This window comes from Punica granatum, chromosome 2 (genome assembly GCF_007655135.1).
Source record: "Punica granatum isolate Tunisia-2019 chromosome 2, ASM765513v2, whole genome shotgun sequence".
In the NCBI taxonomy this organism is placed as follows: Eukaryota; Viridiplantae; Streptophyta; class Magnoliopsida; order Myrtales; family Lythraceae; genus Punica; species Punica granatum.
Window position 1 is genome coordinate 23,648,997 of NC_045128.1, and position 23,880 is coordinate 23,672,876.

At 39.6% G+C, this 23,880-nt stretch overlaps 1 protein-coding gene and 2 long non-coding RNA genes across 4 annotated transcripts; 1 reads left to right on the top strand and 2 right to left on the bottom strand.

Annotated features, from left to right (window-relative positions):
* Positions 1-832: 832 nt before the first annotated feature.
* Positions 833-2,756, bottom strand: LOC116194419. The gene is made up of 2 exons (XR_004154437.1): positions 1,490-2,756; positions 833-1,059 (listed from the first exon to the last, which is right to left on the bottom strand). It is a non-coding gene; the product is annotated as an uncharacterized LOC116194419 (long non-coding RNA).
* Positions 2,757-9,292: 6,536 nt separating this feature from the next.
* LOC116194420 (fanconi-associated nuclease 1 homolog) lies at positions 9,293-18,520 on the bottom strand. Of its 2 annotated transcripts, XM_031523230.1 has the most exons (15): positions 18,285-18,520; positions 17,642-17,795; positions 16,671-17,119; positions 16,481-16,585; positions 14,688-14,952; positions 14,535-14,597; positions 13,990-14,064; positions 13,778-13,893; positions 12,629-12,699; positions 12,453-12,540; positions 12,215-12,355; positions 11,879-12,102; positions 11,089-11,362; positions 10,620-10,853; positions 9,293-10,382 (listed from the first exon to the last, which is right to left on the bottom strand). In XM_031523230.1, the coding sequence occupies exons 1-15, from the start codon at positions 18,396-18,398 to the stop codon at positions 9,936-9,938; spliced, it is 2,820 nt and encodes a 939-aa protein (XP_031379090.1). In that variant the 5' UTR covers positions 18,399-18,520; the 3' UTR covers positions 9,293-9,935. The 2 variants fall into 2 exon arrangements, with proteins under 2 accessions (XP_031379090.1, XP_031379091.1); XM_031523231.1 differs by lacking the exon at positions 12,215-12,355.
* A 2,077-nt stretch (positions 18,521-20,597) lies between these two features.
* Positions 20,598-23,880, top strand: LOC116194421. The gene is made up of 2 exons (XR_004154438.1): positions 20,598-21,264; positions 22,921-23,880. It is a non-coding gene; the product is annotated as an uncharacterized LOC116194421 (long non-coding RNA).

Genomic DNA, 23,880 nt, shown 5'->3' on the forward strand with positions numbered 1-23,880 from the left:
CCCTAATTGCTCATGTTTGATTATGCCAAGTGCATGATTAGTCAAATTTCGTGTTTTATGATAGATGAACCCATTCTAAGTGCCCAATGTTGTGCTGCGATAATAGAAACACTTTAATCGGGTGAAGCAGGCAACACAAATGAGCCCAGGCCTGTACAGACTGCCCGTCTCCACCTATGGCCCAAAGTGTTTCAATTATCCTAACCCTAGGGTTGTCGGTAAATTAAGAACATATGATATTGCCTTTGTGCTGAAAAAAATGATTTTGAGAAAGATGAGACTACGCGATACGGGCCACCTCGGCCTGTAGCCGGTGCCAACCGACTCATTGAGTCTTCCAGGGTTATGTGAAAACCTCGAAGGAACCAAAAGACTAGTTGATCTGCCCGGAAATGATTTGAAAAAGACTCCCGCGCCCCGACCTGAACGGCCTAGAATAAGGCGAATATCCGAGCCAAGGTACATGAGTCTTTCTCAGACGTCCATGCTACATCGGACCACGCACCTCAATAATTTGAAAAATTTTAGTTTGAAAAAGGCAAGATCACTAGTTCTTGACCTATCAACGCACTTACCGAGTTTTGACCAATTTATGCATTTTACTTAAAACCGAGTGATTTACTTAGCCAAGTTACGCGCCCCTTTCCCCATACGTGAAATTCTTTTAGTGATTATTACCCTATGCCTTAAATATTACGGGTTCACGAAGCGATTTGTGACACGAGGACCAAGAAAGGTCCCCGAAGGCCAGGACCACCCGACCAATGATGGCTGATACGCTCTTGGACCCTCATGGGCCCGAGGTAGTCACCGATACCTAAATCCATGCACATTACTTAAAACTAACGCGTTTAACAAGCGATTTATCATCTGATTAATGCCAAACGAAAAATACAATTGCACACAATCAGAGAGTCAACTTTAAACGAGACAAGGAGGCCCTACTTGACCTGAGACTGGTCAAGAGACACTCGGCCACCATCGCTTGGAGATGGCTGTGAGACCCTTGAGCCCGAATCGAGTTTTGCATGGTCTTTCTATCCCCTTTTTTGGTCATTTCTTGCATATTCACACATCAAAACACGATTATAACACGTATTATACAAAGCCGGTGCCGTCATGATTTTATGAACATACGCAACCATTCAAGCACGCATAAAGTATGATATTTAACGGAATTGATAAAACGACACCAACTCATGAAGTGGAAAACATGAAAATATGGGAACTGACTAATATCGAGGAAAATGATGCCGTTTTGGGTCCGAAGGGGTTATGAAGGCACTCTCGAGCCTTGGTGGTCTCCTTTGCCCCGAATTTAATCTTTTCCCGTCATACGAACATGTAAAGTAACGTTAACAAAAATATACCCAAATTAAATACGCATTAATCGCAACCATGCATAATATCGACCAAGAATCACCTTATTGCCCTGCAAAGCCTAGAGAACTAAAAGGTCTAACTTCTCTAAGTCGGAATAGTGTTATACCTAGCTCGGGGGGGAGGAGAAAGCCGTTGGAAGTCGGATGGCGTTGCTGGACAAGTAGGGTACCCGATCAGGTCTGGCAAACTCGACTGAGAGGAAAACGCCCGGAGAGAGAGGTTGGCTAGCTCGAGAGTCTCAAGGCTACTTCCGGAGATGAGGATGGGGCTCTAGGCTCCTGAGAGGCTCTCGAAGGGGGTCGAGAATGGCTCCCAGCAGGTGGCTATCTGTGCAAACTTGGAAAACACAAAACTAACCCGGTTAGAACCACAACGAAACCGAGAAAGATGGAGGATAATCCGGGTGGTTCAGGCGTCGTGACTCAGTTGCATGCGATCCCTGGGAGGTCCTTGAGCGTGGCTGGAGTGATTGCCTGGGTGGCGGGTCGTCGGGCCACTGAGCTAGGGAAGTGGCGTGAGCTGGGGTTGTGTCCATGAATGGCGGGCTGAGAGGGAGTTGTCTGCGAGGGTGAGTGAACTGAAGGGAGTGTGAGAGAGTGCTGAGGACGTTGGGGTCCGGGGTGAGAGAGAGTGCCGAGGGCCTTAGTCTCGGGGTTTCTGAGCTAAGCAAGATGAGGGTGAGTGTGTGTGAGCTTGAGGGTTTCTGTTCTTTGCCCCCCGGGCTTTTTTTTCTTTCTGTCTGTCTGTTCTGGTTTCTTTGAGAGAGAGAGAGAGAGAGAGATAGATAGAGAGAGCGAGCGAGAGAGAGCCAAAGGGTTGATGGTGACGAGGTCCGGTTGAGCTAATTGCAGGCTCGGGTGTTGATGGAGTTGCAGGGTTGCCGTGAAGAAATGAAGAAGAGAAAGGAGCAGAGGAGAGGCTTCTCACGGGGCAAAGCCGGTGTACTCCGTAGAGAACGGGGGATTGTAGAGAAGGGCAAAGGGATGAGTGATGGTTTGGCTGGGTTGTTGCAGGGCTGCTGCGGGAAGGATAACAGGAAGAAGAAGCAGACGGGAGGCAGAGCATGCGGCAGTGGATGCGTGTGCTCGAAAGAGCAGGGGAAGGAGAAGAAGAGGAGAAGAAGAGGAGAAGAGAGGGTCAGGAGGGGGGTAGGTCCGGTTGCAGGCGTTCGCGTGAGAAGAGGAAGGAGAAGAAGACGCAGAGGAGAAGGTCGAGATGTTGACAAGTCGAGCGGGTTACAGGAGGAGGAGAAGGAAGAAAGAAGAAGAAGAAAGAAAAGAGAATGGCAGGTTCGATCAGGCGGGGTACAGAGAAGGAAAAGAAAAAGAAAAAGGAAAGGAGAAGAAAGAGAAGAAGAAGAAACGGGCGGGAAAAGGAAAAAGAAAGGGAAAAAATAAAGAAAGGAAAAAAGAGAGAATGCAACGGTTAAAAGAGGAAAGCAATGGTCAGAAACCCCGACCCATGTTTGACTTTTTTTTTTGGACGCATGTAGAGATTAAAATTTTTGTCTTTCCAATTGGATATCCAAAAAATATTCGGAACCACAACTATATTCAGAAAATTTAGGGATCGATATTATGTGAAAAAACATTTTTTGTTCCGGATTTTGAAAATTAAATCCGATGCCTGTAAAACCTGAAAACGTTATATAGAGTATTTTTTTTAAATGTCAGAATTAAAGAAATGCTCCATTTTCAAAAGTCGTGAATATTCGACCAATTGGCCAAAAGTACTTCCCTACGATGGATGACAGAAATGATGATTTTGCCCCTCCTTCTTGTAATCATGCTAGTTTGTCGTTAGAAGTGCCGTCGATGTCCTTTCCTAGAGTCGGTGGACCAAAATGGAGTGTTGACAACGATATTACTCTTTAGGAATAGAAAGGACATAAGGCGTAATTCTAAGAGTAGTCTGCGGAAAATCGATTTTCATGGCAATAGACGGTGTAATAATCCATAATATTTTGAACTGCATCACTGATTCGTTGATTCACCTGTGTTTTCTTCTAAATAATTGATAAAAAAAAAGTGATGTAAAGTTATTGGCAAAATAATAGGTGCAAACTCTTTATTTTTTTTTTTGGACTTCGGCTTTGTACATGTAATGAGTTCTATTAATAGGGCTAAATATATTAGGGTAAATTGAATATAAAATCATTAAGTTTATCAATTTTCCTGAAATAACCAAAATTTTCAATTTTGTAAAATAAAACACGTAGTTTATTTTATTTTATTTTTTTAATCCAGTTCGGAACCAACGATGGCAAGAAGTGTTCATGTTTGCAGGCAGAAGAGTGCTGCCAGTGGTCTTTTTCAGAAAAATGCTGTCCATTACAATCACCGATGTGTTTTGAAGAATATAATATACATATATATATATATATATATATTACCTAATTTGTTATCTGAGTTTCAGTATTCAGAGAATGGGAATGGTCCTTGCTCGAAGTAGTAACCGTGTGTCACTGCAATTTACGTAAAATTTCTGCCACCTATCATCACTACACGAATGCGATCATATAGAGACGGTTTTGAAAGAAAAATCTTCGTCTCTACAACGATAGAGATGGATATTTCCGTTTCAAAAGATCCGTCTATAAATCAAAATAGGGTATAGCGTATTGGTCCACGCTTTCGTCTGTCGACCTAAAGATCACATGTTCGATGCCTATCGAGATTATCTATATCCCTTTATTAGTTATTTAAAATTTATCTTTTAATTTACTGTACTAGACATTCGATCTCCATTATAATCGAAAAAAGATCAGTCTAAAAAAATCTTTCTAGCAAAATCGTAGGACCGATTCCGTCTCATTATTTGTTGAGAAGATGGAAGAAAGAGACAAATCTTTCCGTCTCAACAATTAAGACAGATCTTTTCGTCAATAATGCCGTTCACAATTTAAGACGGCATGAGATGCAAATTTTCGTCTCTTCCCAGTTAGACAGAAAGGTCCGTCTCTCTGTCCGTCTCTTTTAGAGATGACTGTCACCGTCTCATTTTTTGTCTCTTGTTGAGACGACTATCACCATCTCATTATACACTCGTTAAAGAAGAGTGCTGCTGGTGGTCTTTTTCAGAAAAATGCTGTCGTTTACAATCATGGATGTGTTTTGAAGAATATATATATATATATATTCATATTACATAATTTGTTATCTGAGTTTCAGTATTAGGAGAATTGGAATGATCCTCACTAGAAATGGTAACCGTGTGTTACTGCAATTTTGTCGTAAAATTTCTTCCGCCTATCATACTTGAAGAGGTTCCAAAGACAATTTAATTTGAGAAATGGAGTGTAGTGCAGTGACTAACACTCTCACCTGCTAATCTAGAGGTTTCGGATTCGATTCTCATCAGTGGGACTACCCGTGCCTCTTTATTTAAATTTCCTTTCCATTTCCTTAAAAAAAAAAGACAATTTAATTTTTCATACGGTCTCTGGGCTTGGGGAATTTAACAGAGTAGAATCTCGCAAGAAGTGGAGATGTCCATCGCCTCTTTGAGGCTGATCGAATAGAAAACCTGCATCGAGGCACAACGAGCAAATAGAATTAAATGGAGAAAAAAATATTCTTATAACGGACTCGAGGCTTCCTATCAACGCAATCACTAAACAACTCACATTATGCATGTAATTGTTGCTTCAAACCATCTACTGTCAAGCGGAATGTGTATTTCAATTTCTGAACTATTTAGGACGGCCGAAATGATGTTGAGTGGTACAATGTTAACCAAGTCAAGAAAAAGTGAGATGCAAACAGCAAAATCATCGTAGAAATTCATGCTAGCTATAGTCATATGGCATCAAGTATCAAGGTTAATATATAAAAGCCATATATTCAATTTACCCAACTATATATAATTAACAAACGTAGCACATTATAATTTAAATCTATCGTGGTTCTAAAAGTTTTTCATGAGTTTTGTCAAACTGCATAGGTTCAACTTTATATTGAACTTGAGAGATAACGTTGGTCTAAGAATAAGAGTTGGATGTTGGAAAAATTAAAAGAAAAAAATGATGATCACTCTATCAGGAAAAAAAAAAAAGAAGCTTCAATGTCATTCGCTGTAAAAATACTACTTGAAAACAAGTTCACGTGGCATGTCCCAATATTTCACCAAAATTGAAATATAATCATATGTGTAGATGAGTACGTCCATTAAATATTTAACAAAAAGTCAGGTGATATAATTATATTTACACCTAATATTGTGACCTTGTACATATTATTAAGAATAATGAAATATAATCAAAAGAATATAGTGCAGTAGCACACGCTCTCGCCTCGTAGTTAATAGATTCCGGGTTAGTTAGATAATTAGTGGAACTACCCGTACGTATTTAGTAGATATTAAAATTTTTATTTTATTATACTCTATTCATGGGCGTTTTTTATAACTAAACAAAATAAAAATATATAAAATCAACTTGCAATAAACTAGCAATAAAAATTATTTGCTCCTGGTAGTTTTGTCCTTATGGCCACCACTTAATTTCATTTTCAACTACTTGTAGCTTGGATGCACGTCGATAGAGTCAAAAGTTCCTAAGAATTTCTTTGATTTTTCACGAGAAAAGATGGGAAATTTTGTGTTATGGTTGCAATTTTTCTACTTTTAGATATAAAAATGAAATGAAATGAAATGAATAGAGAAGCCAGACGTTATTTTCAGTGTATTTGCTGTTGTTCTAGAAGCACATCGATCTAAACCACACTGCAGCAATTAATCGGCATTGCAATTTTTGCCATTGGCTGGTCTATTTCCACAGCCCAAAGTCAAAATTGTCATGCACACGTCCCATAGAGAATTAATATAAAGCAATACCAAAACCAATAATTTGTCAAGCTATTGAAATAAATGTGAAACTTACGTTTATATAGTACATGTCTATATTGCATGTACTGAAGGCTGCAAATTCAAAACCACAAAGAATAATTGGCTAGAGGCTTCCCCTTGCACGGAAGATCAAATCAATCCATGAAAAACCAATTATTGATCATTAATGGGAGAATTATCATGATAGTCCTAAAAAGTATTGCATTTTTTGATTTTGAGTCCTATAAATTTAATTTTACAAAAAATAAAGCTGAATCGTTTCGAAAAGTGACTGTTTTTGTATATTCCATAACCGGTTGTCAGGAGTCGTTGATCTAAACTTAAAGCCGTTAAATTCGTCCAAGCTGGCTACAAATTGTCCACGTGTCGATTTTTTATTGGAAAAAAAATTAAAAATCACATAATATTAAACAAGAAAAGAAAACAAAAATAAAGAAAATAAAGAAAATTTCAACCCTTGTCGGGCTGGGTGGTTGCCGGGGGTGGGGGGCCCCGCCGATGGCCCCCAATCCCCAGGATGAGGTGGCCGGCAGCCAAATCAGCTTGAGTGACAATCAATTCAACTAAGCAACAACCGAATCGAAGACAGAGAGACAAAAGAGTGGGAAGATCACAATGCGGATCGAGCCCACAACCCAAATTAATCTGCAGATCGATGGATCGAAATCGATTGACCCCGAAGGAGCGAAATCGACTCTCTCTCTCTCTCTCTCTCTCTCTCTCTTTCCCGCTTCCCTCCTCTCTCTGTGTCTGCTCTCTGCTATCCCAATCAGTGTAACGCTGTCAGAAAGTAACGAGAATGGAGATATCTATATATCTATATATATGAGTGTGTGTGTGTGTGTGAACGAAAATTGATTAATTAGTGCAAACTAACAGGAAAATGTGATGGGAATTCGTTTGATGGTGGATGGAATAAAGGGAGGGATATGGACTTTCTCTCACTAGGAAGCTACTGAGACCGAATTCCTTAGCTTGTTCTTCAGATAGTTGATTTCCTAGTTTTTGATGTTGATTTGCTCCGATAGATGATGATTTTGTCTCCGCGTTCTTCTCTCCATGATGCGCATTTGACTGTTTGTGTGGCAAATCCCTTATGCAGGAAGCCAGCTCGATTCGAACAAGGGGCCCCGGCGAGGCCCACACCTAGTCCGACAAGGGTTTGGGCTTTCTTTCTTTCTATATTTATTTTTTGTAATTTTTGTTTTATTCTCTTGTTTAATATTCTGTAGTTTTAATTTTTTCTGATAAAAAATCGACAAGTGAACAATTTGTAGCTAGTTCGGACGAATTTAACGGTGTAAAGTCCAAATCAGCGACTCCGTGATAGTCGATTACGGAATAGACTAAAACAATCACTTTTCGAAACGATTTAGGATTGCTCTTTGCAAAGTTAAACTTATAGAAATCAAAGTCAAAAAATGAAAAACTTTTAAGACTATCTTCATGATTCTCTCGATCATTAATATTCAATCGGAATGAGACGAGCAAATGCCATGGAGACATATATATACTATCTACATATGACTTTGCATGTTTCAAAGCAGGTTTAATCGACCGTATCGAGAATGCTCCCACCATATTGCCCGGCCTACAACGTAGCTGAGACCGCATGATCAGTGGCCCATGCAGGGGTTGAGGTTTATAATATGGTTCTTTACAGGATGTCCAATAAGATATAATATAATCAGCTATCAATTAATTAGTAAATAAGGTTCCATCAACCATCATCCGATTTCGATTTTTGGATTAGATATCATCGAGTTACTTGTAAATTAAATGAGAATCTCACATAATATCATAAAATGATCAGTTATTTTCAAAATTGTAACTCTGCAGGTAAAATCCGCTCCTTAAGAGCTCCATTTGTCATTGACCTATGTACGTCATCGTGCTAGTAATTTGACTATTCTCAGAGCACCGCCCACAGCCCAAATGTATTTTCCATGGAAAAACCTCAATTTCCCTAGCTAACGTATAAGTAGACTAATAATTCTTTTGGAAATGATTAAGTTTGATTATATCACTAATAAGAACATTAAAGTCTTTTTAAATCCTTTGTTGAGAAGACTGCTTTTGAAGGGTTCTATGGGTCAAAGTTGGAATTATTATTATTATTATTATTATTGGCTGAAACAAGGTGGAATGAATTTAATGCAACTTGCTAAGACTAATTAACATATATCATTCTGACAAAAATAAAACGACATATAATTAACTTACATTATTGGGATAATGGTTCATGATCAAAGCAATACATATACACGTAATATTCACCCACAAGAAAAAGGAAATTTTTTTTTTAAAAAAATGTTGCTGGATGGCCATGATGGTGGACAAAATTGACATCATGGCCTTCTGTTGGGGGAGGCGGAAACAACAGATATCAAATTAATTTACAAGCTATTTTCCAAGGTGAATCGATACTTTATCTACAATAACTATGATGACTCTTACTAAATATTCAATAACGTATGTATCTACGTACACATGCACTTTTGAACTACTCTTTGTCCTAATTCCTTACTTTGATAAAGGATTCATCATACGATCCTCCTTTTTTCCTTCTTTTTATTATTTATAATTTTTTTCATGAATCTCTATCCTCTAGAATAACTTTACGAACTGAAATTCGAAGTTTTGGTGACAAGTGATGACGCAATCGGACTCAAAAGCCTTTTGTGAAGCAAAGATGAGGTCGCTCTGCTTCACGGACAATGCTCGTTCTGTACTTGACTTACGAGCTCGTGTAGGACTCCCTCTTAGTCCTCTCTCTGCAAATGGCTTGTTCACGCGACTCGCTGTCTACTCAACGAGCAAGCGTGCGTTAGAGCGAGCAATGCGTGGTGTTGCATTTAGTTGCGAGATAGGGTTCAGGTGCTGCCCTCCAAATAGTTCACGATGTGAGAGTAATCGAATAACATTTTATGATTCTTCGAGAGTGCACAAGGAGAGAAACGAGATGAAATTCATAGTGTTTATTTGTGTTTTTTTTCTTTTTTTGGTAATGTAATGTTTAGATACTACGACCTGAGTTAGTGCCAAAAAACAATGTAGAAGAACAGAAACTGAATTAGGCAGACGTGTTCATGCATTGGGCTGTGGAACCTTTTCTTTGGACACTGTTCGTCAGGTTCAAGTGATAAGCAACGCAGTGAAAACAGAAGAATCATGGAAGCCCAAAGATGCATCAAAGTGAAGAAAGCATCGGGTCCAGAGGAAGGATGAATCTAACAATTTCGCAGCATTTCGCGTTGCATATTCCACATCTTTTACCATGACAATCCAGGGACACTGCACACTATGATTCTCTCTCAGGGAAAGTATGTCCAGAGGGCTTGTGATGTCGGGGGTGCGTCTCGAAGTCATAGGACATATCCAGTAGATACGAGAGTCGCGTGAGGAGGCTCCTCCGTGCCTTGGATACTTCATAGTCCTGGAGGGTCCCTCGAGAACTCCAAAGTCCCTCCACAAGCTTTGCTACACAGGATTTCGTACTGGTTGGCGGACAGCATTTTACCGTCGATAAATTCAACATGAATGCTATCCTCCGATTTTATTATGGGGAGAAGAAAATCTAATGTAAGCTCCACCATAAATACATATTGGACGCCACCCGCTGTCCGATTCACGTCTTAAACCTCATCTTTCTTCAATTGAATGCTTGAAACAGCTCTACTGACCAGGCAATGAAAGGAAAAGAATATTCAGGAGCATTTGGCTGGAGGGCTAACTTTACAGACCTCTACGTTGAACCCCATATCCATCAGAAGCAGCAGCCAAGCCCGTTGCTGCTCCGATAGTCGATCCGTCGGGCCCTTAACTTCCACAAGCTTTGCCTCGCCTTTGTACTCTCCGTGGAACCGCCACAACAGAAGATCGGGCATTCCACTGGACCAGCTCCTATAATCCTGGCAGAGGTTTTGACATAGTGAAGCCAAACACCGGCCTCCCACACACGAAACAGCTGCTCGGAGATCAGATAAGGAGTGCCTTTCCCAGTTGATGCCCCTGCAAGATGTCCCGAAGTTGGATTCCCATGATGTGATGAGCATTTCTTCGGCCATTCCCTCATGGATCCTTTGGAGCTGGGTTTCTATGAGGGTCTTCCTTGCAGGGTAGAAGCTGCTAGTCTCCAAGTCCAATGGAGCTGTCTGTGAAAGAGAAAATAATGATCTTATTCAAATTGTGAGGGAGAAATAGCTCAAGTCTCAGGCAGTCATGCTTATCGTACCAAAGGAGATGATAAAAGATCATTTGTCTCATGAACAAAATTAACCATAAGATGCCATTGCCAGATAATAAGCAACTGTTTCTTTCTAATAATACGCTTCTCTTTTTGGCAGCGAGCAAAGAAATTATAATAAGGGAAACTTTTTTTAGTACTATACCTGAAATCTGGTGCAGAAGACATTTGGAACATCGGAAAATATAACGTCCCACATAAGGAGCCCAAAAATAGTCAACCAAATTCCACTTTCCGTGTGAACCCCATACCATCCCCTGCCTTCACAGGCATAGTGCTGCAGAGCGAGCTGTTCCACCCCACACTGCTCTCCGTCTTCTCCGTAAAACCTGTTTTTCTTGCCGATTTCACAGTTTAAAGGTCTCCCAACCACTTGAACCTAAATCATCCAGCAGCATATAAATCAGATAAGAGCAAACCTCAGGCCTCAAAATTGACATGTGAAGCACAACAATTAAATTAGCAACAAGTGCATCTTATTAGATAGACTTTTTCTTGTTCATTTTCCCAGTTTCGTGGACTGGCCCTAAGAAGAGCTCAGGAGTCAGGCAGGATCTCTTTGACATAAACTATTCCTATCTTACTTTGATGAGAAGAAACTATTATTCTGTTACCTCCTTGATCTTCCTATTTATAGACTCTGAAAATGGTGGAACTTTCCACCGCCTCGGTGGTTTTGCCAGGCGAAGGATCCGCTTTTGTAGGGCCATTCTCGAACCAGCACGAATCCATGGATCCAGCAGCCCATTCTCTGCAACTGAAAGGCTCTCATTAAGATAGCCCAGATGCCCCAAGTCAACGGATAACCGGAGAGTCCAAAATCCTCTTCTTCCATCACATGTAAAACAATCTAGCAGTCGCCTTAACAGATTAATCGCATAATTGTACCTGGAAAAGAACAAGATGTCTCAAAACAGCAAGAGCTAGAGTATCAGCTACAGATTTGAATATAGATGGCGAGAATTTGAAACTAAAAGTTCCTTCACGTGGTGTAATCACATGAACCTGGATAAAAGAACACTTTCACATGTCACGCATCAATTGTTCACTGAATTTCATGAAAGTTAAAGAGGATGTTCATGAGATGTCCATAAAAATAATTGAGCTACTGGAGAAATTATTAGGATATCAATCACTAACTGATAAGGCTCTTATTTGGCCAGGAAAATTATAAAATGTATCATTTTCATGATTGGAATTTAAAAGCGAGTTCAAGTTATTTCACAGCACTGAAGCTAATTCTTACTTCAAAGATATATAAAATTAAGATGAGTAAGGGTAGTTACTCACAGAAATCTGAGATAAGGAAAGCAAACTCCAGGAGCAAAGTGTATTTAATAATCAGAAAAAACTATCAAATCAAAAAGCCAGATGAGCCTTAATTGATGAATCTAACCTCCGTACCTACGTTCGCGTTCAAGAAAAGAAACACCCAACAAGACCACTTTGGAGTAGATCCATGATGCCGTAAAGCTTAAAAGAAAAGCAGCTGATGATGAAGCTAAGGATCCAATTACTCTTGATGAAGGAAGATCTATTTGGGAATCAGCTATACTAATGCATCTTAACACCTTCTCGTTGTCGTTTTCCTCAAGGGCTTCGTCTATCAGTTGGGCCACTTCGATGGCCTGAAAAATGCATACTGAATCATCAGATCTAGGTGTGGTACCAAATCATCAGATGAAATTGAATGAAAGACAAATGCCCAAAAACATTGAGCAGATTGAAAGGAATTTAAACCTCCTCATAAGCAAGCAGCTCAACTCGATCAACGAAAATTTGATCGGTAATAATGCAATTGTATTTTGGGTACTTTATAATTCCTAAATCAACAAGAAGAAAGGAAGAAAGATCCTGTTCTCCATTCAGGAAGAATATTCTCTGCAATAAGAAAAAAAAGTTTAAGAACCAGAGATCTAATTCTGAACCACAAAACAATCAAGCAGATCAATCTAAATCCTAAAATGACACCAAGCACCTCAGCACGCCAGAAAAGGGATTCAGCTTTTGAGGATATTCTGATGCATAGGCCCACTTTCTCCAAAATCATACTTGGTAGCAGCGGGCTGCAAATCATAAAGCAAAAATAAAAATGAGATAAGTTAAAATTAGCCGAATGCCTGGACAAGCAAGAGTAATTGAAAATAGTAGTACCTTGATCCATCTTCATATGAAGCTATAAGTAATGAAATAACATCCTGTTTCCTCAAACCACGTTTGCAGTTCTGAAACCTCCAAGAAGGCACACAATAGATACATGGAATACATCAGTGAATGAGAAGACTCAGACCAGTCAATAGGTAGAGGGGGAAAAGTAATTTGAAGCTCAAACTTCTTTGCTAAATGATATTTCATGTTGCATTAACAAAATCTTCTTGTATAACAACAAAGAATCAAAATTTGGAAGAGTAGGTATCAAGAATTTTGAACTGGATACAACAATCTTGCTTAATGGTCAGTCCCGAATAAGAGTTTCTATTGCACAACCAACAGACTCTGTTGCGAAGCCATGTCTTAGAAATTGGTCTATATTGATCATATCCGTCAAAGTTGATGTTTGGCCCGTATCTGTCCACACAGCTGATCTTGCAATGTGTAGTCATCATAAGCCAATCTACTTTAGGAGCACAAACTATGACTGCTACCAAATTTGGGAAGACCCACCCAAAATGCTCCACATCATCAGTAAAAAAAAGTTGGTGTTGATTATTAAACTCTGTGCATAATCAATATATACTGGAAGAAAGAATATAAAGCTGGAATTCTAGCATAGACATTAAAAGCTAAACTAGGCAGAAGTCAAGCATTCCAATACTGATTCTGGACAGCAAGGCTTTCTCTTCGGCCTTCATGTTAAGCAGCTGCTTTGCCATGAGAAATTTTCTTTAATCATTTCGAGTACTTTGACAAATAGTATCATAAGTGACGGGGTTCTGGCTTGATAAGCAATGAAAAAGCACAGGATCAAAATAAGGTGTAAAAGATCGTTTGATATTCTCTAATAACTTTGCCATACTAGGAGCAGCTAGATTACTGAACTACTACATGAAAGTCATAATATTTTTAGTAAAATGAATTTTAGAGCCCAAACCACCAAGTAGAGGTTGCCTTTCTAATATTTCAAGTGCACACATTTCACCAAAGATTTGTTCCTCTGGAAAGAACTAGCAATGACACTCAGGCCACAGTACGAGAAAATTGCCAAAGGATTTTTCAGTTTCCAAAAGTTGCTTTACGATTTAGGTTCACTCATAGACTATACAATATAAGGTGAGAATGACAGAAAATCCATCAAATGCAAACCTTGTTCAATAAGTGGAGAATCTCATAAAGCTCAAAGACAGCAAGTGTTCTCAAAACGCCCACTATGTCATCAGTATTAACCCCTGAAGGTTCCAACGCAATGACGTATCCTGATGCTGCTTATGTCAAAGTACAATAAGTTCCGATCAATGACCTGAATTAGAAAGCTTCTTGACAACTGTCAACAATAATATATTTAGAATTTGAATAACCAGAGAGATCGTCGACTGCTTGTTGAACATTGGATATTTCTGGATAGGATATCTTGGACATCCTAAACCATGGCCCTGAAGTGATAAGAATGATATAGGATTAGTCACTCGATAACAAAGATACCCACCAAACCAAGGCATATATAATAAGCAGAAATTTCATGATGCAGAAAGAAAAACTGTCACAAGAAGCATACTTGACTTCTTGAAAGGCACTTATCAAAGAAAACCGTCACTAGAAGCACACTTGACTTTTTAAAAAGCAATTATTAAAGGTAGTACCAGGACAGTGTAGTTTATAATGGATTTTCCAATTTGGATCAACTTCTATATGGAGCTTCAAAATAAAGGTCCAGGTAGGTTATTCCAGCCTTGGAATCTCAATATTTTCAATACAACTGGTTCAAAATTTCAGTGATACATGTTTTGATGGCATTGAGAGCACTGAAGTTCTGTGTTGTAAAAGAAAGTCCACGTCTTAGATAATTGTTACATATACTGTCAAGATCTAAAGAATAAAAAATATTGGAGATGGAGGAGAGCACCTCTCCTAGAATAAATCCTGATAAAAAGCCGCTGGCTATCATTGGAGAGTGACTTGAATGATTCTGTCAAGGAAAGAGAGAAGATAATCCATCACCTGCAATCAAGAATATAAAATACTACGCAGCAGCAACAGAGAGTGCTAAGATGGATACCAATGAACAGTTTCTCACTGTCCCTGAATAAGTGAGGAGAGCTGGCGAGAACCTCATGTACTATGACACGAAAATTCTGTTGGTATTTTGTCGAACTGGGTGGATTATTCTTGGCGGCATCAGCTTCTCGCAGTGCATTTCTCCAAAGATATTTGATCTCCTGAGCATCACCACCTTCGATTTCACAATATGCTAGCATCTCAGGACAACTAATTTGAATGGGAACAACATCAAGATAATGTTCTGGAATAGAAGTAATGCCTCCCTGCAACAGAATGCATTATATTGAAAAGTGAGGCAATTACCCAATCTAATGCAACATTTCTAAATCCTGGAACCTGCTAAAAAGTTCCAAGAACTTGGTAGACTGTGAATGAAAATGAAAAGGACATAGAAATGAGTAGGTCCCTACATTATGTCCACGGAAACTGCAGAAAGATAGATTATGTACAATGGAAAATGTAGTTAATTCAATCTCAGTACAATTCAATGCATCATTATGAACAATACCTCATCATCACTTGGAGGTCAACTTTTCTTTCAGCTTTATAAAACCACATGAAAATTCTTTCGAAGAGACAAATCAAATGTTCTGCAGGTTTTATTAAATTATCCTGCAGGGCATACTCTTCTCCCTGGTGTGAGAAATATTATGGGTGGTTATCTTCAAAAGTGTATGCTATTGCAGAACTAGAACAAAAAGTGGCATGAGAAAAACAAAAATGGTTTCACAGCTTGACATTTTAGGCTTTAATTACAAAGATTGCCGGGATTCATTTAGCATCTCTTTTAGTTAGAGATATAAGAGACTGATTACTCTAATTCCTATTTACCAATTCATTTTGTGGGAGCTAGTGATCTTAATATCTGGAAGAAACTTAAACGACTCAGGTTCCTAAATAAACAAGACTTGAAGATCAAGTAATTTAAACTTTAAGACGATATTACTCTTGATCATGCTCTTGCCTTTTCTGCATAGCTTCACTGTAGCAGAAAATCCAATACATACTATTCTACTTCTTTTATGTGTAGGGGCTATAACAATATTTCTTTACCACAAAAGTTAGTTGCTACTGACACCTGATAGTCATTCTTTTGAATAGTACATAAGAAAAAACAAATAAAAGCAAAGCTGTATTAGAAGGTCATCCAGGAACAAGAAAGGGAGTCTACTATATCCAATAATAAAAACCCAACCACCTGTGAGCAAGGCCTATATATACTTCAACTTTTCAATCAAATAAGTGCTTAAAAATTAGTTGCAAATTGGTTATAGGGGAAGGGAAAATAAATGGTAGGAAGAGGGAAAGAGGAAAGATGGTGGTCTTAATCTACTTAATCATCGAGTCAAAAACCACTAAATAAGTAATAAGTTTTGAAATTTTACGAAATAAAATAAGGATGAGAAGAGGTTTTGTGAGGGTTTAAGGGCACCAATAAGTAAAAAAAATTACTTATTTTACTAAATCAATTTTCACTACTTACTCATTAAGTGGTTTTTGACTCAATGAATAAGTAGTTTAAATCCTCATCTTTCCTCTTCCCTATTCCTCCCATTCGTTTTCCCGTATAACTAACTTATAACTTACTTGTAAGCACATTTTTGACTAAGTTGTTATCAAACACAACCTAATTGTATGTAAAAGAAAACGAGAGGACATTAATGCAGATTGGTTTGAAGACGAGAAAACAAGAGAGGCAAGTCGCTATTATGAAAGTTTAAAACTTAAGTGCCAAATTTAGGTAATGTAGAAATATAAACTTGCAAATCATGCAATTTCCAGTTAACTAACCTCAAAGTTATAGCAACACTTCTCCAGTAGAGGAGAAACATACTGGGCCAACTGACGGGGCAAATAGCCGAGGACTTTGGAACATCCAGAATTTGTGGAGAAAACCTGATCCAAAGATCATGAAATCTCTTTCAGAAGAATTGATTAAGAAATGAAATTTCAATTAGCATAATTAGTATAGCACATTGACCTTCACTGCATTTGGATCCTTGGCATTATCAGGTTCTCTGACAAGTGTAACTTTTGTCCCAGACTGTAGCTCCCTTTCCTCACTGAATTTACGACCCACAATAAATGTTTCAAGAACTGTCCCAGAAACCACATCCAAATTTACATTTGCACCAGCATAAATTGCATTACTGGATAAAAGAGGGGGTGTGGGACTCTTGATTAAACCCTCAGCAGAGCCACCAGAAACTGCCAATTCCCCCTCACTTTTCTCAGCCTCATCAAGATTGTGCGGTCCATGAACCAAATTTCGCACAACACTAACTTCAGGACTGCAACTGCAATCAGTATTTGGAATAGATGGTTCTGACTCATAAGGGCAAACTTGAACCTTCGGCAGTGGTGTAAAATTCAACTGTAGAAGTGTACGCTGTGCCAATTTCCTTTTGGTTCCTCTAGCTAAGCATGTATCTGGAGGTCATTAATAAAGAAGTTAAGCAGTGGAAACAGCAACAATATAAACTAAGAGAAAGACTCAGATTGTAGTTGAACACTCATCAACATGATCAAAACAGAGCTTTCCATTTTGATTGCACGTTAAATTGATGTTACTTACTCGAGGAGAAAAGAATCCCCTTCCATTTAGTTTCAGAGCCATAAGCATTTCATGTTTTTAGGGAATTTAAGATACATCAAAATCCATATAATCAGAAGTAAACAAAATTAACGACTCCTATGTTTCCTGCTTTCTTCAATGCCACCACTTTTTTTCAAATAAGTTCATACCAGACAGGCAATTAGTTTGTGTTCAAATATGGTTCACAACTGGTGTGTGTCTATTACTTATAAAACTCAGAGAGAAAACATCAATGTACATGAAATAACCAAGAATCTAAAGCCACGTGATCCAATTATACATCACCATTCGCAAAGCGACATGCAGAAAACAGGAAACAGGAATGAGGATAAGAAATACAGGAAGTAAAAGCGTACCAAGATGAGAGTTGATCATATAATCTTCCCCATGAACTTGATTACCGCAAACAGGACAAGTCACCGATGCTATTTTCAATAACTCTCCAGACACAACTTCTCCGTCTATCCCATCCTCCACATCTTTCGCTTTGCTTATTAAATCGGGACAGCTCTACAACAAGAAGTAAACACACCAAAAATCTGGGTCACTACCAAAACGTACAAATCTATCTGAACTCTTAGTTTATATAGGAAAAATGAAAATTTACAGCTCAAGCAGGGGTGCCTGCTCGTGACACCATTAAGAAACGCTTTACGCATAGAAGCATTTCAACTAAATGTCAGCAGAAACACGAAAGACAAGAAACAGGAAAGGCATATTGATGCATATTACGAGATGTAACAACCTATCCAACCGATCCACTTCAACAAAAATTTGCCAATGTTAAGAAATCAATAAGCTGCAGCAAAGTTAACAACTGATATATATGCTGATCCAGCGGAGACTTTCAGCGGTGAATCATAATCATAGGCCGACTAGATGCAACTAGAGTATCATGTTGGGTAATCAAACCCGGCAAACATAACGCCGTACTCTGCACGATTCGGAAGAAAGCCCGGATTAGGGAAAAATCGACTCGCCATTGAGAGAAGCGAGTACCTTGAGGGGATGAAGAGGAGGCGGAGGAGGAGAGGAGAGGAGGGATTCGCGATTGGGAAGGAAACGGCGGCGCTTGCCAACCAATCTGATCAAGCTCTCTCGCCCCGTCAGCATCGCCACCGGAGAGAAGTGCTGCAGAAGCTCTCTCTCCCCCTCCACAGTGCTATTCCTCTGTAATAGCCATGACAGACAGGCGTGTCTGTTCTCTCTCAAGTCTCAACCCTCGGGAACATTTGGCGCGGATTTATTTTAATTTTTCTTTATCATCATTATTTATTTATTTATTTTTGTTTTCTGACACGCATCCTGCTATCTTGAGGGAACCAGTTTCAAATGCATGTAATCGACTGCAAAATTTAATATAGTAGACTGTGCTTTCACTCCAATCGACTATGCTCGTTCAGCAATTTATTATGTTCATTAGGCTTCCTGGACCGGTCATCACCTTAGACTGGATAAATTTCCTGCTATATGCTATCTAATCCATTGACCTACAACTAATTCAGTTCGAACAGAGTCAGGCCATTAATAGATAAAGTTCTTCGAACTCAAGACTTTACTTAAAAACAAATGTCAAATCACTTGAACTAACTGATATTGGTGCATCAGTTTTCTCATTGTTAAAATATATAAACGTCAAGACGCAAAATATGAGATCTCCATTTGATAACTTTCAGCTTCTTGTAAGATGTCCTTATTTGATCAAATCAATTCATTTGATAATTCTCAACTCCGCAGAATTTAACCTTTTCAATTTTAGTTAAATGAACTTATACTCTATACTATTCGAGTTATATTTAACGAATGTTAGAAATTGTCCTGAGGTTATTGTATGCAGTAATATATAATTAAATTTTTTTATAAATTAAAAATTTTCTTGATAATAGGAAAGAATTCTTTAGAATACGTAATATTATTTGGTAAATTACTCCAAGGTATAAAAAGTTTTAAAAGCGTAACACTTTGGTACAAAAAGAATTGCAACATCATTAGTAAATACTAACATGGCATAATAAAATAAAACAAAAACAAAATGATAAATATCAAAATGATGATAATAAATAATAAAAAATATGAAAGAAACGAATCTTTTCAATTTCTCTCTTAGACGTTCAGTTCAATCTCCCTTGCTTCCTCTCCCAGTTCTCGTCTCTTTCCCCATGTCATGTCTCTCTCTAGATCTTCTGCTTGAGTAGGTTGGGGGGCGCCAATGACCCCACCATCAAACAATGGTCGCCGGTGAGGTCTAAGCTTGTCGACGACTTCAGTTGGGGGTGAGGTCGTTGCCAGAGGCACCCCTGCCCTCTCTTCCCTCTTCCACCGTTTTTTCATTTTTTTTATTGCATAAATCAGGAGTGAGGGCACCCCCGTCGGCGGCTCCACCCATCGACCGAAGTCATCGATGGGCTCAAACCTTGCCGGCGACCATTGGTCAATGGTGGGGTTGTCGGCAGTGGCGTCTCCATCCCTAACTTGAGACCCCAACTCCAGAGATCTTATTAGATCTCACGAGTTCGAGGTGGGGGCGCCCCCACCGGTGACCCCAACCTTCAACCTTCATTGGTGGGCTCTAGCCCCTCCTACAACCTTAGTCGGGGGATGGGGTCGTCGGCAGTGACGTCCATACCCCTGGTTCTAACCGAATTAATTAAACAATAATAATAATAATAATAATAATAATAATAATAATAATAATAATAAAAGATGGTTGGAGACCATCTTATCCTTCAAGGAAGCGTTGTAACTCAAGCGTGGTCATTATTATTAGTGCTTCACGAATGAATTTATGATAATGAAAATGGAGTCGATAGAATAAGAACCTATCAAGGGTCAAGTTAACAGGTCTAAGGGACAGGGCCCATTTGCCCTTATATGAGGTGTCCCTTATAGTAAAGAGGAACAGTGAAGCAGGCTTAGCAAAGCCCAATATGGCCTAAAGTCACAGGAGCCACGTCATCACGGAAGCAAGCATATTGAAGAAGGCTTTAGCAACGTCCAAAGATTGAGTCCTATATGTCTTTCACGTGTATGCCACGTCATTACTTTCATTAGCTTTTGACGATTTTAGTCACTACATGCCGTTTTTTGCCCGAAACTCAAACGTTGTGTCATATGGTGTAATTTTTAAAAATTGTGTCAAATTTGACAAAAATGTCAAACGTTATGCCACAGTTTCTTTTTACCCAAAAGAAGAGGGAATTCATTCATTATAGAAAAGAGTACATGATAAAAATACTCAAAAAACATAAAATTACAAGATAAAAAACAAACAAAGGAGTCATCTTGGGAAACTACATTGGAAAAATAGACGAAAATGCCAAGCAAGTAACTATGAAACAAATGCAGCAACCAATCCGAAATCCCATTCGAAACCCTACTGTCCTACATGGACTTTGTTAAAACTAAGGGAGGGTCCTTAAGCCATAATCAATGTAGATCTCAATCATCTCATGTCGACATTCTGAAAAAACATCAACATCAGGGCAAAGCAGGAGGGGCCCTGAGACGTACTTGTGCACTATGGACCTATCATAGAGTCAGGCCGAAAGATCAAACCAAAATCCAGTCCAAGGAAGACACCAAGAGGCGATCAATCCAGCGCAGCCAGGAAGGGCGCCATGGAGTCGACAAATCCAGCCACTAGCACACTTGTAGCCGATCAATCCAGTGAAGATGGGGAAGGCACTTGAGACAAGAAAGACAAAAACGGGAAAAGGCCGAGATGTTGTGACTACAGCCGCCTCTGCTACCCTCCCCGTGTCGGAGGTCGGATCTAGATCAGATCTGATAGTATCAAGCTAGATCTAATCAAATCTTAGCAAGACTCGACCAGATATTGTCGGATCTAGCTCAATCTGAGCCACCACAGCGGTCTCCTCCGCTAGCCTAGTGAAGAGCAAGAAAAGATCCAAACGACAAAGTAGAAGCCGAGAAGTAGAAGCTCAGCCCCATCCGTGTCTTTGAGCACACGCAATAGCCGGTATATTTTTTTCATTTATTCAAAGCTAATGACATACATATATATATATATATATATGCTTATATTTTTAAGATATCATTAATTAATTATTGTAATTGCATTACAATGAATGTTGGCTATGTCCGTCAGCACTCCATTTTGGTTCACCGGCTCTAGGGGGCAAAATCGTCATTTCGTCATAATTGGAAGAAAGTATTTTGATTAATTGTCTAAGTATTCACGACTTTAAACCTAGGGGCATTTTTTATTATTATTTAATATTTCTTAGAAAAATACTCTACGTGACGTTTCAAGTTTTACGCGCGTCAAATTCTAATTTCAAAATTCGGAACGAAAATCGAGACGGAAAAATGATTCTCCTTATGATAATGATCCATGAATTTTTCTAAACACGATGGTGGTCTCAGACCATTTTTCGAGTATTTAGTTGAAAAGACAAAAATTTCAGGCCTTGCGTACGACAATCTTAATATCTTTTGAAGTTCGAGGTGATGCTCGAGATTGAAAGTATTTTTTTCACATGATATCAATTCTTGAATTTTTCTGAATGCAACAATGTTTTTAGATCATTTTTCGGATGTCCGCTTGAAAAGATGAGAAATTCAAAAATAATCGAGCAATTACGATTAACTTGTATCAGAGGTTCATGGATACAAATTGAAATTCTCATAGAGTCAATTATTTCTCGAATTTCATGATTTCAAAATTTTCATTTCGAAAACATGGATGGATCCTGAAAAGTCGATTTATCGATAAATAAACGCCCCCGTAAGAATAATAAAAAAATAAAGAAAGAAGGAAAAGAAAATGTTAACAGAGGGGTCAACCCTCATTTGTTTTGATTTCGTCCTGCCTTCCCTCTTTTCCTTCCTTCTTTCCTTTTTCTTCTTTCCCTGCTCATCCCTGACCGAAGCGTAAAGAACCTGCATTTTTTTTTCCTTTTCCCTTCTCCTGCCCGAGCCTGTAATCAGCTGGTCTCTTCTTCCCCTTTACTCCTTCTGTCTTCCACTTCTTCTTTCCCTTCTCACCCGTGACTTGCAACCAGTGGAACCGCTGATCGGTTCTTTCCCTTTCCTTTCTCTTTTCCCTTTCCTCTTCCTCTGCTTCTACTCCCTGCACCCGAGCCTGCAAGCTCTGCCCGTCCTAGCTTTTCTGCTCTCCTGCCTCATTTCTCTTCGAAATCTCTGAAAAACGATCTTCTTGACGTCGGTTTTCCCTTTGGCTCGGCTTCTCTTTTTTCTCTTCTCTCTGGCTCGGCTCATTTCGGACGAGCCATCAACTCCATGCAAAACCGAACTCTCTCTTTTTCTCTCCCTTCCTCACGCAAGTTCGGCCCTGGCAGCTCACTCTCATCTCAAAAAAAAAAAAAAAAGAAGAAGAAGAAAAGAAGCGGACGGAACAAAAAAAAAGAAGGACAAAACAAGGAAAAGAAATAGAGAACGAAAGAAGAAAGGAAAATGGTACGGAGCACGTTTCCTTTCCGGTTACAAAAGAAATAAAAATGAAATATAAATAAAAAGAATACGGATAATTCCACGTACGAGGATCGAATTCAAATTTTTTAAATTAACAGATAATGATATTAGTCATTGCACTATAATATGTTTGCTTTACCCCCGGCTGAATTCAAAAAGTTCTTTCTTCTTTTTCTTTCAGCTCGGGCTCCTCTCCCAAGTCACCCCGATGTCCCTCCGCTCACCCCAGCCCGACTCCTTTGACTGACCCCACCTCTCTCTCACTGCCCACACTCCTCCCGAACTCCACAGCCCACACTTCCCCCCGAACTCCCTTTCCCTCAGCTGCCGCTCACTCCCTTTCCCTTTCCCTCAGCAACAGCCCGACCCTCTCACCTCAGTCTTACCTGCCCTAAGCTCCCTTGACGCCTTCAGTTCCCTTCTAACACCTCTCAGTTCATCCTCGCCCTCACAGCTCAGACCTCACGACTCTCTCCCTCGCTCTCCTTCTCCCCTCAGCTACTCAGACTCCCTCTTCACTCAGTTCACGCCCACAGCTTCTCTCTCCCTCTCTCAGCTGGTGACACACTGAAAAAAAAAACCTAGCCAACTCCCTCAACCGACCCTCCAGACCTCGTTCTCTCTGGCAGTTCCTCTCTTTAGCTCCTTCATCCTCACCTCAACTCTCCCTCTCGACCTCTCTCATTCCTCACGTCCATGGCCCCTTCATGAGTCACCACCCTTCTCTGTTTTCAACTTCTTCCCGTCTATTCCCTCAGTCTCGAGCCGCAACTGCTGTGGTGCCACCTTCCCCGAGCTCTCTTGAGGATTGGCGGCTTTTCTTTTTTTTTTTTTTTTTTGGCAGGGCGTTGTGATGGCTATGTGGAGAAGCTGTTGCTGAGCCGTTGCTGTGGACCTTCTTCGGGTCCCCAGGTCCTCTTAAAGCTGAGCCGCCCCGCCATACCGCCCCCCAGCTGCTACTCAACCTCCACGTCCGCCGAGGCATCCTTGGACAGCCCGTGTCAGCCCTAGTCGGAGCAATTTTCGAAGCTTCTTGATCCTTCTAACATAAGCCCGGAAAAGGTATTGTCTTGGACCTTTAGAAACATGCTTAGGACCCCTATAATCTTATTTGAGTGATTGAAGGTTGCGTGTTTGCTTC